Source organism: Octopus bimaculoides, chromosome 7 (genome assembly GCF_046866305.1).
Source record: "Octopus bimaculoides isolate indiv1 chromosome 7, ASM4686630v1, whole genome shotgun sequence".
Taxonomy (NCBI): domain Eukaryota; kingdom Metazoa; phylum Mollusca; class Cephalopoda; order Octopoda; family Octopodidae; genus Octopus; species Octopus bimaculoides.
Genome location: NC_142934.1, coordinates 55,351,668 through 55,364,167, shown reverse-complemented (window position 1 = coordinate 55,364,167; position 12,500 = coordinate 55,351,668). Strand labels below are relative to the sequence as shown.

General features: G+C 39.9%; 1 protein-coding gene across 1 annotated transcript in view; it reads left to right on the top strand.

Moving 5' to 3' along the window:
• The window catches only part of LOC106869506 (uncharacterized), a 79,537-nt gene extending 68,641 nt beyond the window's left edge, over positions 1-10,896 (top strand). The window contains exon 7 of the mRNA XM_089355324.1: positions 10,769-10,896. Within this exon, the coding sequence (XP_089211450.1) occupies positions 10,769-10,848 (80 nt within the window). The 3' untranslated portion in view covers positions 10,849-10,896. The remainder of the gene's footprint in view (positions 1-10,768) is intronic.
• The last annotated feature ends 1,604 nt before the right edge of the window (positions 10,897-12,500 follow it).

Sequence of the window (12,500 nt, the reverse complement as noted above, 5' to 3'; positions counted from 1 at the left end):
TTGTACAATGTATCAGATAGAACATTACACATCATACATCATCTTTGCTAGTGAAGTTTAACCTTTTACTGCCAAGAATGTGTCTTTGTTTATTGTTTCGGTTGCTGGCAAGTTGCAGCTGTATCCACGTCTCGCACACATACACACATACACACTCGTACACACACACTCTCACGTACACGCACACACACACACATACACGTACACATATATTTATAAATATGTACATATGCGTATACGTATGCACATACACGCACGAATATAGTTATAAATTTTTGAGTGAAGCAGATAAAAAAAAAGTAGCTAGGGTCAAGTACTCAATACTTAAAAAGTCTGTGTATTTTATTACAATGAAGCTTCATGATTCATAACCATATTCCACGTTAACGATTATTCAAACGATTGATGTTGAGAAGCAATATGCTATTATATGAGCCAAAAATATACAGAAACATGACGAAATAAGATCAGCGTACAGTTCAATAGATTTTAATTGATTACCACCAAAGGGAAAGAAAAAAAAAAGGAAAAAATCGCTAGAAACATATTATACTTTCATGTAGCTATTTAATTATCATGTGCAGTACATGTAATATATTCAGCTACTTTCTTATAAGAACTCGTGATGTTTTTTATCATTAGTACTATGTTTAAAAATCATGCATTAGGAAAGTAGACTGTTGTTGACAAGGTTTTAGTGTTGGTGAATACAGGAATTTTTTTCTACTATACGGTCAGTTTTCACGGTATGGTAAATCCAACAAATATACAATAAACTATTTTTATCAGAAATTTCTTTATGAATAGCGATAAAAATATCAACAAGAATTCATCAATTTTGAAACATTTGTATAACATTCCAAAAGGATATTATATAATTTTATCCATCAGCTAATGTAAGGATACCTTCTGCTGGTGTGTAATCAACGTAGCGAGATGTTCTATAGTAGGCTGATTGATTTTATAATTTTAATGTTAATATTATTATCTTTTAAATCCCAGATATATGTGTATAATACTGTGGTATGATGCTTTTCTAATCTGAATGTATACATGTGTTACGAGAATATATTCCTACATTGTTAAAAAGATTTTTAGCAAGCCCTATGTAGCTTTTTGCTTCATTGTTATCAACAACAGAAATATTAACTTGATAAACTTATGTTTTAGAAAGACATATACCACTGGGATGGGAAATATTAAGGTTATTGTAGTTATGAAGAAGAGAAGGGTTTCGTGTGTTCCTACTGGAAAGAATTTTTCTACTTATATTGGTTATGGAAGAAATGAAGTTTTAATTACAATTCTAACGAGATTAACACAATTTTTAGCAAAGGTCTTATCTGTGATCCACAAGGAAATACTCCTTTTTAAAGAAAAACCTCGACAACAAGGGAATGAGAATTTTAAAATAGTTGAGATTATAACATATATTTCGAATTAAGTTACGGAGAGGTAAAGATACCAACATCGGCTGTCAAACGATGGTGAGGTAAAAACACAGATCCCCCCCCCCACACACACACAGAGACACACACGACGGTCCTCTTTCAGCTCCCGCCTACCAAATCCACTCACAATGCTTTAGTCTGCCCAAGGCTATAGTAGAAGACAATTGTCTAAGGTGCCACGCAGTGGAACTAAACCCGGAACCATGTGGTTAGGAAGCAAGCTTCTTACCAGATAGCCACACCTATCGTATAATAATTTTATAAGAACATAACTAAATACCTAACGTATATTTTATATATTATGTTGCGGCTGGTTATTGGATTGTAACTTTAGTTTTGTGTTGTTTGGCGAAATTTTTGAAATAAGAAAAATCAAGGCAGTTGACAGCCATTTACGCAGGCTTAAACTATTCCCATACACTTTTCACACAATGTGATCAAATCTTGATGATAGAAGGCGAAATTCTTGTACCAATATCCTGCTATCAGTTCTACGCACGTAGAATATCTGTTAGGCATTTGTGTTATGACTACACCAGTTATTTCATTTTGTTTTTGGTCAAAATATTTCTATAAGCTCTTTTCTAGACTTTCCAACCATGCCCTTGCTTGGTAAACTCATGAATTCTTCTCCATATAGAACTTTTTGCAGCTTTCACCTTGTTATTCTCATCGAATGTCTTCTATCGAAATTGTGTTGTTTACGATATAACCGCAATATACGTAATTCTAGTATCGTTGATCACAAGAGAAAGTTAGTACTAGTTTCAGATTTCCAGAGTTAATAATAACAAAGTATTAATAACGTGATGAGAACAAACCATGCAAAACAAACCGTCTGAAGAACAGTTTTAACTAGTCTTTGTCTTTATTGAAAAAACAAAAACAAACAAAAAAACAAAAACAAAAAAAAAACGAAACAACAAAAAAGAACGAAACAAAACAACAAAAATAAAAAGCAACAAATTTCTCAGTCCATTCCTTTACCATTAATTTTAATTTGCATATGCAAATACACTTTAGTATATTCTTATATTAAAAAAAAATGCATGCATAATCTTGATTCTCCTACTAACGGAATTACCACGAAAGCTACATAATAGAAATTGCTCCGGAATATTCTTATTTATTTTTTATCAGTAATATTGTTTCTTCTAAAATTCATTCATTCAATTTAATTTCAGATCAACTATTAAACAAAAATAAACAAGAGTAAAGCTTATATTTCAAGACAAGTATATTAAGCCTAGAAGATGGGTGGCTGTGTGGTTAAGAAGCCATCTTTTGCAACTACGGCCTTGGGGAAGTGTCCTCTACTATAAACTTGGGCCGATCAGTGCTTTGTGAGACAATTTGATAGATGGAATCTGTGTGGAATTATCGTCGTGTATAAGTGGTGGGTCTGGTGGCGATGGTAGTGGCTGTCATGGTGATGAGGAAGATTGTAGTGGTGTTGTTGATGGTGGCGGTGGTGGTGGTGGTGGTATCTAATATTGTGGTTTAGCCTCAGGTTTGCTCCGACTGAGCAAACCTATACACAAGATATTCCAGCTGTGTCTATCTCGCATTATACTTATGTTCAGCGAGCCCAGGAATCTCTCCTTCGAAAAATGTCACATTTACGATATTCCTCAGACATAAGGGTGGGAGAGTCAAAAGGGTGTCTATATATGCTCCTAACTCCATGTACACCGAAAGAATTAGCGAAAACGTAGTAAAAGCTCTCAAGGCATACTCGCTTGCAAGTGACGGCTAAGTAAGCCTATGTCAACTTTTCCTGCCAAGTTCAACGTCGCCTGTCGAGGTCAGCTTCACCTGTCATCTTACAAGGTCAGCAGTTAGATTTTTACACATATATATATACATATTAAGACTTCTGTTATACATACTCTTTACATGCACTTTCACCAATTGGTGAAGTTTAATAAACAGGTATGGAAATGTCTTTCAGCTGTACACACTGCAAATATATTGTGGTTGACATGCACCAAGCACATTAAAATTTAATGTGTACAAACGTTACTCTTATCATCACGCCGAAAATTATATATTTAATACGACAAAATTACTTACGCAGGTACCCATGCCTATATAGTTACATGCTTACAGGCATGCATCTCTATACGTAAGTTTGCATGTATGTACTTATGTTTGTACGTATATGTATATCTTTACTTGTTTGTATATATGTTCGTATGATTCTGTGTAAACATGTGTCTATGCAAGTATCTATGCACGTGTCTTTGTATGTATGTATGTATGTATGCATGCCTGCATGCATGCATGTATGTATGTATGTATGTATGTATGTACGTATGTATGCATGCATGCATGAATGTTTGTAAGTATGAATGTACTTGTGTGTGTATGCATGAATATATGTATATATGTATATTTAAATATACTAGCAGACGTACCCGGCGTTGTCCGGGGCTGTTTGTTAAGTATGCCTGTTTGGTTATTAGACCATTCACAGATGCACCTCTCAACTGAATGAAAGAAATCAATGGCAGATGTTCCCTGCGTTGTTTGATTTATTTAGCGCAATAGTGAACATCTAGACTCATACGCCCACACTATTGTCATTGTTTTCCATTTGGACAGTAGGTCGATCTGTAAAAAACCGGCAGTAATTGAGTTTATTTTCCTTACCACATAACTGCTGACATGTGCTGTTTAGCAGATGGAAAGGTTGAGTCTAAAGATACGACATAAAGAGAAATAGTATGTTTACTTACTGTTTTGCTGGGCTGCACATACAACATTATCTGAACAAAAAAAATTGACGTGTGGCCTGTGCAAAAAAGATGAAAAGTGTAGTATCTGTTGCCTACCTCACAATTGGGGTCACTTAACCGAGAGCATACTGTGAAGATTACGCTAATGAAATAAATAAGGGGACAAGGATATAGTTACCTGATGTTTTCCTGTTTGCCGTATAGAGCAACATTCATTGTTGTCTTTCCGCTGTAGTCTCCGTAGCGCGCGCAACAGCATCTCTTGTAAGTCGATCTGCGCGTTGTACTGCGGTCTCTGCCGTCCATGCAGCAGCAGTCGAGGAAGCATCTCTTGTAAGTCGATCTGCACGTTGTGCTGCAGTCTCTGAAGCATAAGTGTGTGCCTTGTTTACCTCTAGAAATATTGTTATTGTTACATTTTACTGTTATAACTTATGACTAAATTATTCTAGACCATATTGGTCTGATTAACAGTGTTATTTTTTGTTTTGCCCTGTGGGGCAAAAAAATCACTTGGAAAGAAAATTAATATTCCTTTCAAAATTTACAAAATTTGATATAGCGTCGTCGTCTTTATCAGTAAGTCAACAAGAGAGGGAAGTGGGAGGAGATGTAGAACTTGGGAGGAGATGTAGAAATTGTCTTTCGCCGTCACTCGCCCCCACTCACTATAGATGTAAATGATAGTAGTAGCTGCAGGAGGAGTGGCAACAGTAATGACACCAACAACAACAACCACAGTGGAAATGTCAGGAGTAATGAGAATTCGATCAAGGAAGCACGAAATATAACTAACAGCAGCTAATTGTGCTAGGGAAATATCACCATTACTACCACCACCGCCACTACGACTACCACACAAATCAGTAAAATTTCGAACAACGAAAGGGAAGGGTCAAATAAAAATAACGTTTCCTTCGTAAAAGTTACAAATAAGTTTGAAATTATGTTGTTAAAGGATAAGGAAGAACATTTAAAGGAAGCTGAGAGGATTATAAAATGTGAAGAAAGAAAGGCCACGATAAATGTGCCTCAAAACCTGCTAGAGGCAACCGAAAAAAAAATCAATCATGTACAGTGTCTGTCCATGAAAAGAAGACTGGAAAAAATACCATCAGACAAAGCCGAGCTCTGCCTGAAAAATATATGGGGGTACGCCAGCTTTATCTGCCACGCTCCAAAGTTTGGCTACATCAAGTCGGAATCACAAGCACAAAAACACTCAACTGTCCCATTAAAAACGGAGGAGTTCACTTTAAATCCCATCTATGTGGGACAGAGAGTGATCTGAATAAAATAAGTAACATACTACTAGAAGTCGATTTCTAGTGGGAAGTGAAAGCCGTGGTGCTGTGCTGGAAGATCCTAGAAGCCACATAGAAATCCAAAAATCCAAAAAACTGGGCTGGTATAGGATTGGAAATTCTGCTGCAAGTAAAACCAGAACTGTAAAGACAATTCCCGACCTAATAGAAATCTCTGGAGGCCAGCATCTCTGGAGGCCAGCAGTTGATTGCGGAAGGAAAAAAGTCGCGATGTTACTCCTGTCACGATTCAAGTCACATCAAAGTCAATTACCCAAAGGATAGAAGGAAAGGGGGAAAAATGAGCCGCAGTAACCATTAACACATCTACAACCACAACAACAACTACAAACACCACAACAAGGACAGCAGCAGCAGCAGCAGCAGCAGAAACAGTAACAACAATACCAACAGAGACAATTGGACACAACAGCATCCACAAAAACCACTAAAGCGTCGGCAACTGCACTACAGCAACGACTGGAGTGGAAACAACTGCACAACGTCAAGCAGAATGCACACTAGCAACAGCAACAACCACATCACAAACAGCAACAGTAACGCACCTACAGGGAACTCCCCACCAAAAATAACAACACCATTAACAATGCCAACAGTAAAACAAATACCTGCGGAAGAAATACCTCTCCCTTATTCGGACAACGAAAACGACGGAAATAAGGATGGACAGACATGGCAAACAGTCACACGAAAAGGAGGGAAAAGACGGAAGAGCACAAACGATAAGCAGAAAAAAAGAGGCAGGTACGAAAAAATGGAGGAGGGGACGAATAGAAACAACAACACCCCATGCATAAACTCACCTACACACATAGAGGAAACAATAACATCATCCCCGCCACTACCACCACAACCTCCACAATCATCACAAACACAATATAACCTACATACACAACAGATGGACTTCATTCCACCAAATGATCATAAACCAGACATTATAAATTTCACAGTTATAAACACAAAAACTAACGAATGAATTGAACTCGTCCACAAGCACATGGATATTTATGAATCCAATTATGTCACACGAACCACAAATATACCGGTACACATAAAAATATTCAAAGCTACTCAAAGCAACTACAAAATTTTGAAATCTAGATATCCCCAGTTTGTAGGGAATTTTCAAAAGGACCTCAATATTAGACTTTACAAGGAACTGATGGGGAAAAAAACCCACATTCAACGAGAGGGACGGAGTAGGCACTCACATTCACCTACAAAGCCTTAGTAAGTAGCTCTCTCCTATTTTCACACATTCCCATCGTCCAACATGGCATTGCTTAGAGTGAGCAGTATGAATGTACGCGGCCTGGGACCGTCATGGAAGCAAGGTCGCCTGCTCAATGACCTCAGGCTGCGAAAATTAGACGTAATAGCTGTCAGCGAGACCAGGATCTCGGACATGCGCACCTTAGAGCCTATTTTCGATGATTATGATTTCTTTGCATCTCTTGGTCGACCGAGAATGGGAGGTGGAGTCGCGGTGTTGTTCAGAAAAGGTCTGGATCTCGAGATACAGTCGGTCTTCCTGGATTAGGAAGGTAGGATGGTGGTCCTGGACGTAAATGATTACGAAGGTTGTGCTTTTAGACTGTTCGCTGTGCACGCACCGACCGGAACGGGACAGCCGGATTTCTTTAGACGTTTGGAGGTCTTTCTTGGGGGTCTCTTGAGGCACATGATGGTTCGGAGGCGGAGGTGAACTTCACCTCCTACCTCGATGGATTACTGCGGCTTTCGGCCAGGGACGTGGAGTTCTGCGAAATGCCGATAACAGCGAAAGATATACGTGACGCACTGGACAGTTGCACGGGATTGGGTGGTCTGCCCTTCGAACTTTATATTCATATGCCAGACTTGTTCGGTGAGATTTTGGTAGATGTCTATCGCAATTAGCAGCAGAACGGGAGAATCCTCAGATCTGTGAGCCGATGTGTTGTGACGCTACTGAGAAAGGATCCGAACAAGGGGGACATTTTGATAACTTTAGGCCTGTAACTCTGCTAAATGCAGATTACAAAATTTTGGCCAAGGTATTAGCAAAGAGGTTGACGCTTGTCGTGGCCAGGTGGGTGATGCGCAGACTTGTGCTATCCTCAACAGATCTATCCACAACAACCTCCACTTCACGCGGTACATCATAGAGAGAGTTTGTAAAGAACCTGGCATGGGTGGGGCCCTGATCAATTTGGATCAGTAGAAAGCCTTCGATAGGGTCGACTATCGGTACTTGGAGGCTGTCCTTCTGGCGGCTGGCTTCGGTCCTGTTTCAGAGGCTGGATCACTGCCATGTACAGCGACATCTGTTCGGTGGTCAAAGTAAATGGTCACTTGTCGGAATCATTTAGCATCACCCGTTCGGTCCGTCAAGGATGCCACTCTCACCCCTTCTCTACACACTGGCACTCGCGCCATTACTGCGGAAGCTGGATGTTTCTAGGAGCATTCCGCGTGAGCTAGGATGTGGAAGAGGTGTGACAGCGTACGCGGACGATGTCAACATGATAGTGTCAGATGTTTCTGAAATAGAGATGCTCGGCACTACCGTAAGGGAATACAAAGTGGTGACGGGAGCAATGATTAACCAGGAGAAATCAGTGGGCTTGCAGCCCGGCACCTGGAGAGGCAGATCCATGCCGACCGACAGCGTTGTGGGGCGCTGGATGGAGGGACTGGTTAAGTTGTTCGTGGTCTGGTTTGGCCCGGACCTCCAAGTGGACAAGAACTGGGGTGAGGTGACAAACAGGGTGGCCAGTCTCACCCAGAAATGGGCCGAGAGAAAGCTGTCTCTGAAAGGTTAGGTGGAGGTGACGAATACGTACATCGCATCAGTCATATACTACAGCCTGACTGTCATCCTTGCCCCACTTCGTGCCTATACTGGCTGGTGCGCTTGCTCCTCTGCTTCTTGTGAAAGGGAAGGGTACCGCTTATCAGACGGTACCGCTTGTCAGCACCCGTTGCGTTGAGGACTGGACATGCCATGGTTCATGATGCGCAGATATGTGCTGAGGCTGCAATATTTCCAGCGACACCTTAACGGCGAGCAGGTCTGTTCGCCGTTTGTTAGACACGCTTTTCCGCAGCTCGTCTCCTTGACGGAGCTAAAGTCCTGGATCAGGCATAGACCGAGACAGGGCGCTTGGTACCTAGAGTGTCTCCAAGTACTCACAGTCCTCGGCCAGTCGAGCAATGTGGTCGGTGGAAGTTCCACCTTGGAGTTCTATTGGGGATTAGTGGAGGGCAAGAGTGACGACGATCTCGGAGAGACTCTGGGCGTTGAAAGGGATCAACTGGCTGATCTCTTCTGGAAGACTTTCTGGCCGGGGCCTATGGATAATTTCCAGAGGTCTCTGGCCTGGTAGTGCTACCGGGGCGCGCTGCCGGTTCGTAATATGCAGTCAGACGGTCTTGTCCAAGGTGTACGGGGAGCGAGGAAACCATTCTGCATATACTAGTACAGAGTCCGCTCATTGCTGATTAGTGGAGCTTTGTTGAAGAGTTATTGTTGCATGTAGGACGGATCCAGCTTTCGTCCGAGTCCATCGTGAAGATTGCCCCACCTCCTTCCTTTGGCCGGGAAGGAAAGGCAGTTTTTCTCTGTGTGGTGGCTATAACGAAAGAGGTGGACGCTATTGAAAAGGTTGAAGACGGGTACCTTCGTCTTTGGCCGATGCCTCATTGACTTTTTCAGGTTCAACCTGAAAAGGAAGGTGAGACTGGAGAGGGAGGTGCTGTCAAAAGGTGGGTGAATGTAGCATGGATGGCCCGTGTGAATGAGCCTACTCTAGGTGTGCGCCTTCAGGCCGCATGGAGTGAAGAGGAGAGGGTTGTCTACCTGAGGTGCCTTGGTGTCAGGGGCCCAAAGTGAGTGAGGTTTCTTTGGTCACCTCTCGGTAGATCTCCCACGTATTGGGGAATTATATATTGTTTTGTAATTTTCTTTGCTAATTGTGTTTTGCTGTTTAAATGTATAACCTAACTGTCCCTTGTCTGTGCATTGTCCATTATGTTTTGTGTTCGGTGGTTATGACCAATAAGGAAAGTATTATTATTATTATTACTATTTTATGGATAATTTCCAGATGTCTTTGGCCTGGCAGTGCTACCGGGGTGGAGGCGCTACCGGTTCGAGATAAACTCTACAGACACGGATGTGCTGTCAGACGAGCTTGTCCGAAGTGCTTGCAGAGCGACGAAACCGTTCAACATGCACTCGTTCAGTGTCCAGGCATTGTTGACTTGTGGAGTTATGTCGAACAACTATTGTTGCGTGTAGGACAGATTCGTCTGTTGTCCGAGTTCATAATGATGATTGCCCTGCCGCCCTCCTTAAATCGGGCTGGCAAGGTAGTTTTCCTTTGTCTGGTGGCTGTGGCGAAAGAGGTTATCTGGTGGACGAGGCTGAAAGGAATGAGGACAGAAACTTTCCTCTTTGGTAAAGCCTTCATCGATTTTTTTCAAGTTTCACTTGAAAAGAAAAGTTAGGGTTGAGAGGGAGGTGCTGTTCTCGAGTGAATTTATGAAAAGGTACTTGAAAGTTGTGAAAATGGCAAGTGTGGATAGTACCACTCTCAGTATAGACCTGTGAGTCGGAAGAAAGAAGTTGGAATGGGCTCTCATCCTTGGTACTCAGGGTGACCTTGGAGGGTGGGGTTCCTTGATTATCCCGAGAGGTCTTCCTGAATCAAGGGGATCCCATCACGACCCTTTTCCCCTCCTTTTCTAGTGTCATATACTATGTATATTTCCCTTCTTCTTATGTATACCGTGTATACTTTTTATTTTATCATTCCATTATATGTAGACCTCCACACTTTATGTCTGTCTTTGTATTGTCCCTTCATCCTTCGCTCTGGTGGCAAATAAAAAAAAATCATCATTATCATTATTTTTATTATTATTGTTATTATTATTTTATGTTTGAATTTTGCTTTACATTTGTACAAGTTGGATCCAAGTCTCACCCAGAGACCTCAAGAGACAACAAGTTAGAAGTTCATGTAAGTGTTATGCCTAGGGTACCATATATTTGGATTTGTACATAGTGTTGTTCTAGAGAATGTTTAAGAAACCATAAGAAAATTATGTTTGTTTTAACATTTGAGATCACATAGACAGTATTTTACGTAGGTTATTATTATTATTATTATTATTATTATTATTATTATTATTATTATTATTATTATTATTATTATTATTAACAAAGCCTGAATACTAATGACAAGACTCTTCTTATCTGAAATTGCAGGAGACGATAGCAGTACGAACAGAGTTGAAGGTCTACCAGGAACAAGCTCTTCTTCGCACTACCAAATTGATAGCATCTGAAGTTACAAGATAGCTGGGGATGTAATAAAATGTCATGAACAACATCAACTACAATATCAATGATTTCATTTATTACTACAAAGGCGACGGGCGGTGGGAAAGCATTGCAAAAAATAACTTGCCAAACGGTGAGTCGTGGGGATAACGGCAAATTATCCTGTAATCTACAAGGACAGCGATGACAACGTCACTGATGACGACGGTGATAATGATGATGATGATGATGATGATAATGATGATGATAATGATGACGATACAGTGACGACGACGATAATGATGACGATGATGATAATGAAGAGGATGATTCTAACATCGAAATGGCTGACTTGAAATATTAAGCTTTGATAAAGTCAATATCAGCAGCCTAAAACAAAAAAAAAAAAAAGCAAAGAAATGATTTATCTTTTTGAATTGTATTTTTCTTTCATTGTTATTTTCTAACCTGTCTGTGTTTGTCTAACACGTACACATACTTGCATATATAGTGGAACATTACTACCGGATGTAAACATATCTTATGGCGCAGGCGTGACTGTGAGGCAAGAAATTTGCTTCTCAACCACATGGTTCCGGATTTCGTTCCACTGTGCTGCACCTTGGGTAAGTGTCCTCTACTATAGCCTCGGGCTGACCAAAGCCTTGTGAGTGGATCTGATAGACGGAAACTGAAAGAAGTCCGTCGTGTATATATATATATATATATATATGTATATATATATATATATGTATATATATATATATATACCGGAGTAAGCACATAAAATGTGCAACAAGGTGGAAAAAAGAGTACTCAAATACCAGAGGTAGAGTAATATGCTTTATTTAAAAGCAGCAGAAATATAACAAAAAAACCGTTACTCTGAGTTTCACGTTCCCGTTCATCGATGAACGGGAACGTGAAACTCAGAGTAACGGTTTTTTTGTTATATTTCTGCTGCTTTTAAATAAAGTATATATATATATATATATATATATATATATATATATATATATATATATATATTTATCTCTCCATTATTCTTGTTACATCCGACTCCATTGGCCTCATATTAATCCACTTTGCCCAGTTCTTTCTTCTCCAGAGCATCGGCCCTTTGGAATCCCCACTCTGCTCATGCATTTCCTGCAGGTATTTAAATACAAACAGTTTAATTGAAGTATTAACAGCAACAAGCTCGTCGGTTCTTGGAAGACCTCCAAAGGTCATGGACAATGCCTCTTCCCCTGGACTCAGAAAGAAGAGAGAGAAGGAGACAGAGGGGTATGGAGAGTTCGAGTGAGTGAGAGAGAATAGTTACAGATAACTGTACCGAAACTTACAGCTTCTATGCTTAGATTATAAATGATTATAAATGCCTTTTTGTGACTACAATTATTGGCGCACTTGTTTATGTTAGTAAATGTTTAAATAAAAGTCTCTTAAAGATGGAATTTTCAGGATAAGAAATTAACCAGACTATATACACTTTACAAGCACAATCAATAAACAGCAATAAAGATACGCAATATTTGTTTTAAAGTTCAACGAAGAATAAAAAAGTGTAACACTTTAGTATCTAGCTACCTGTTGTGGAGTTTTTTTCGTTGTTAAAATCCAGCTTGAAATATATATATAGAGACAATTCAAGTAAATTTTCTGTATAAAATATTTA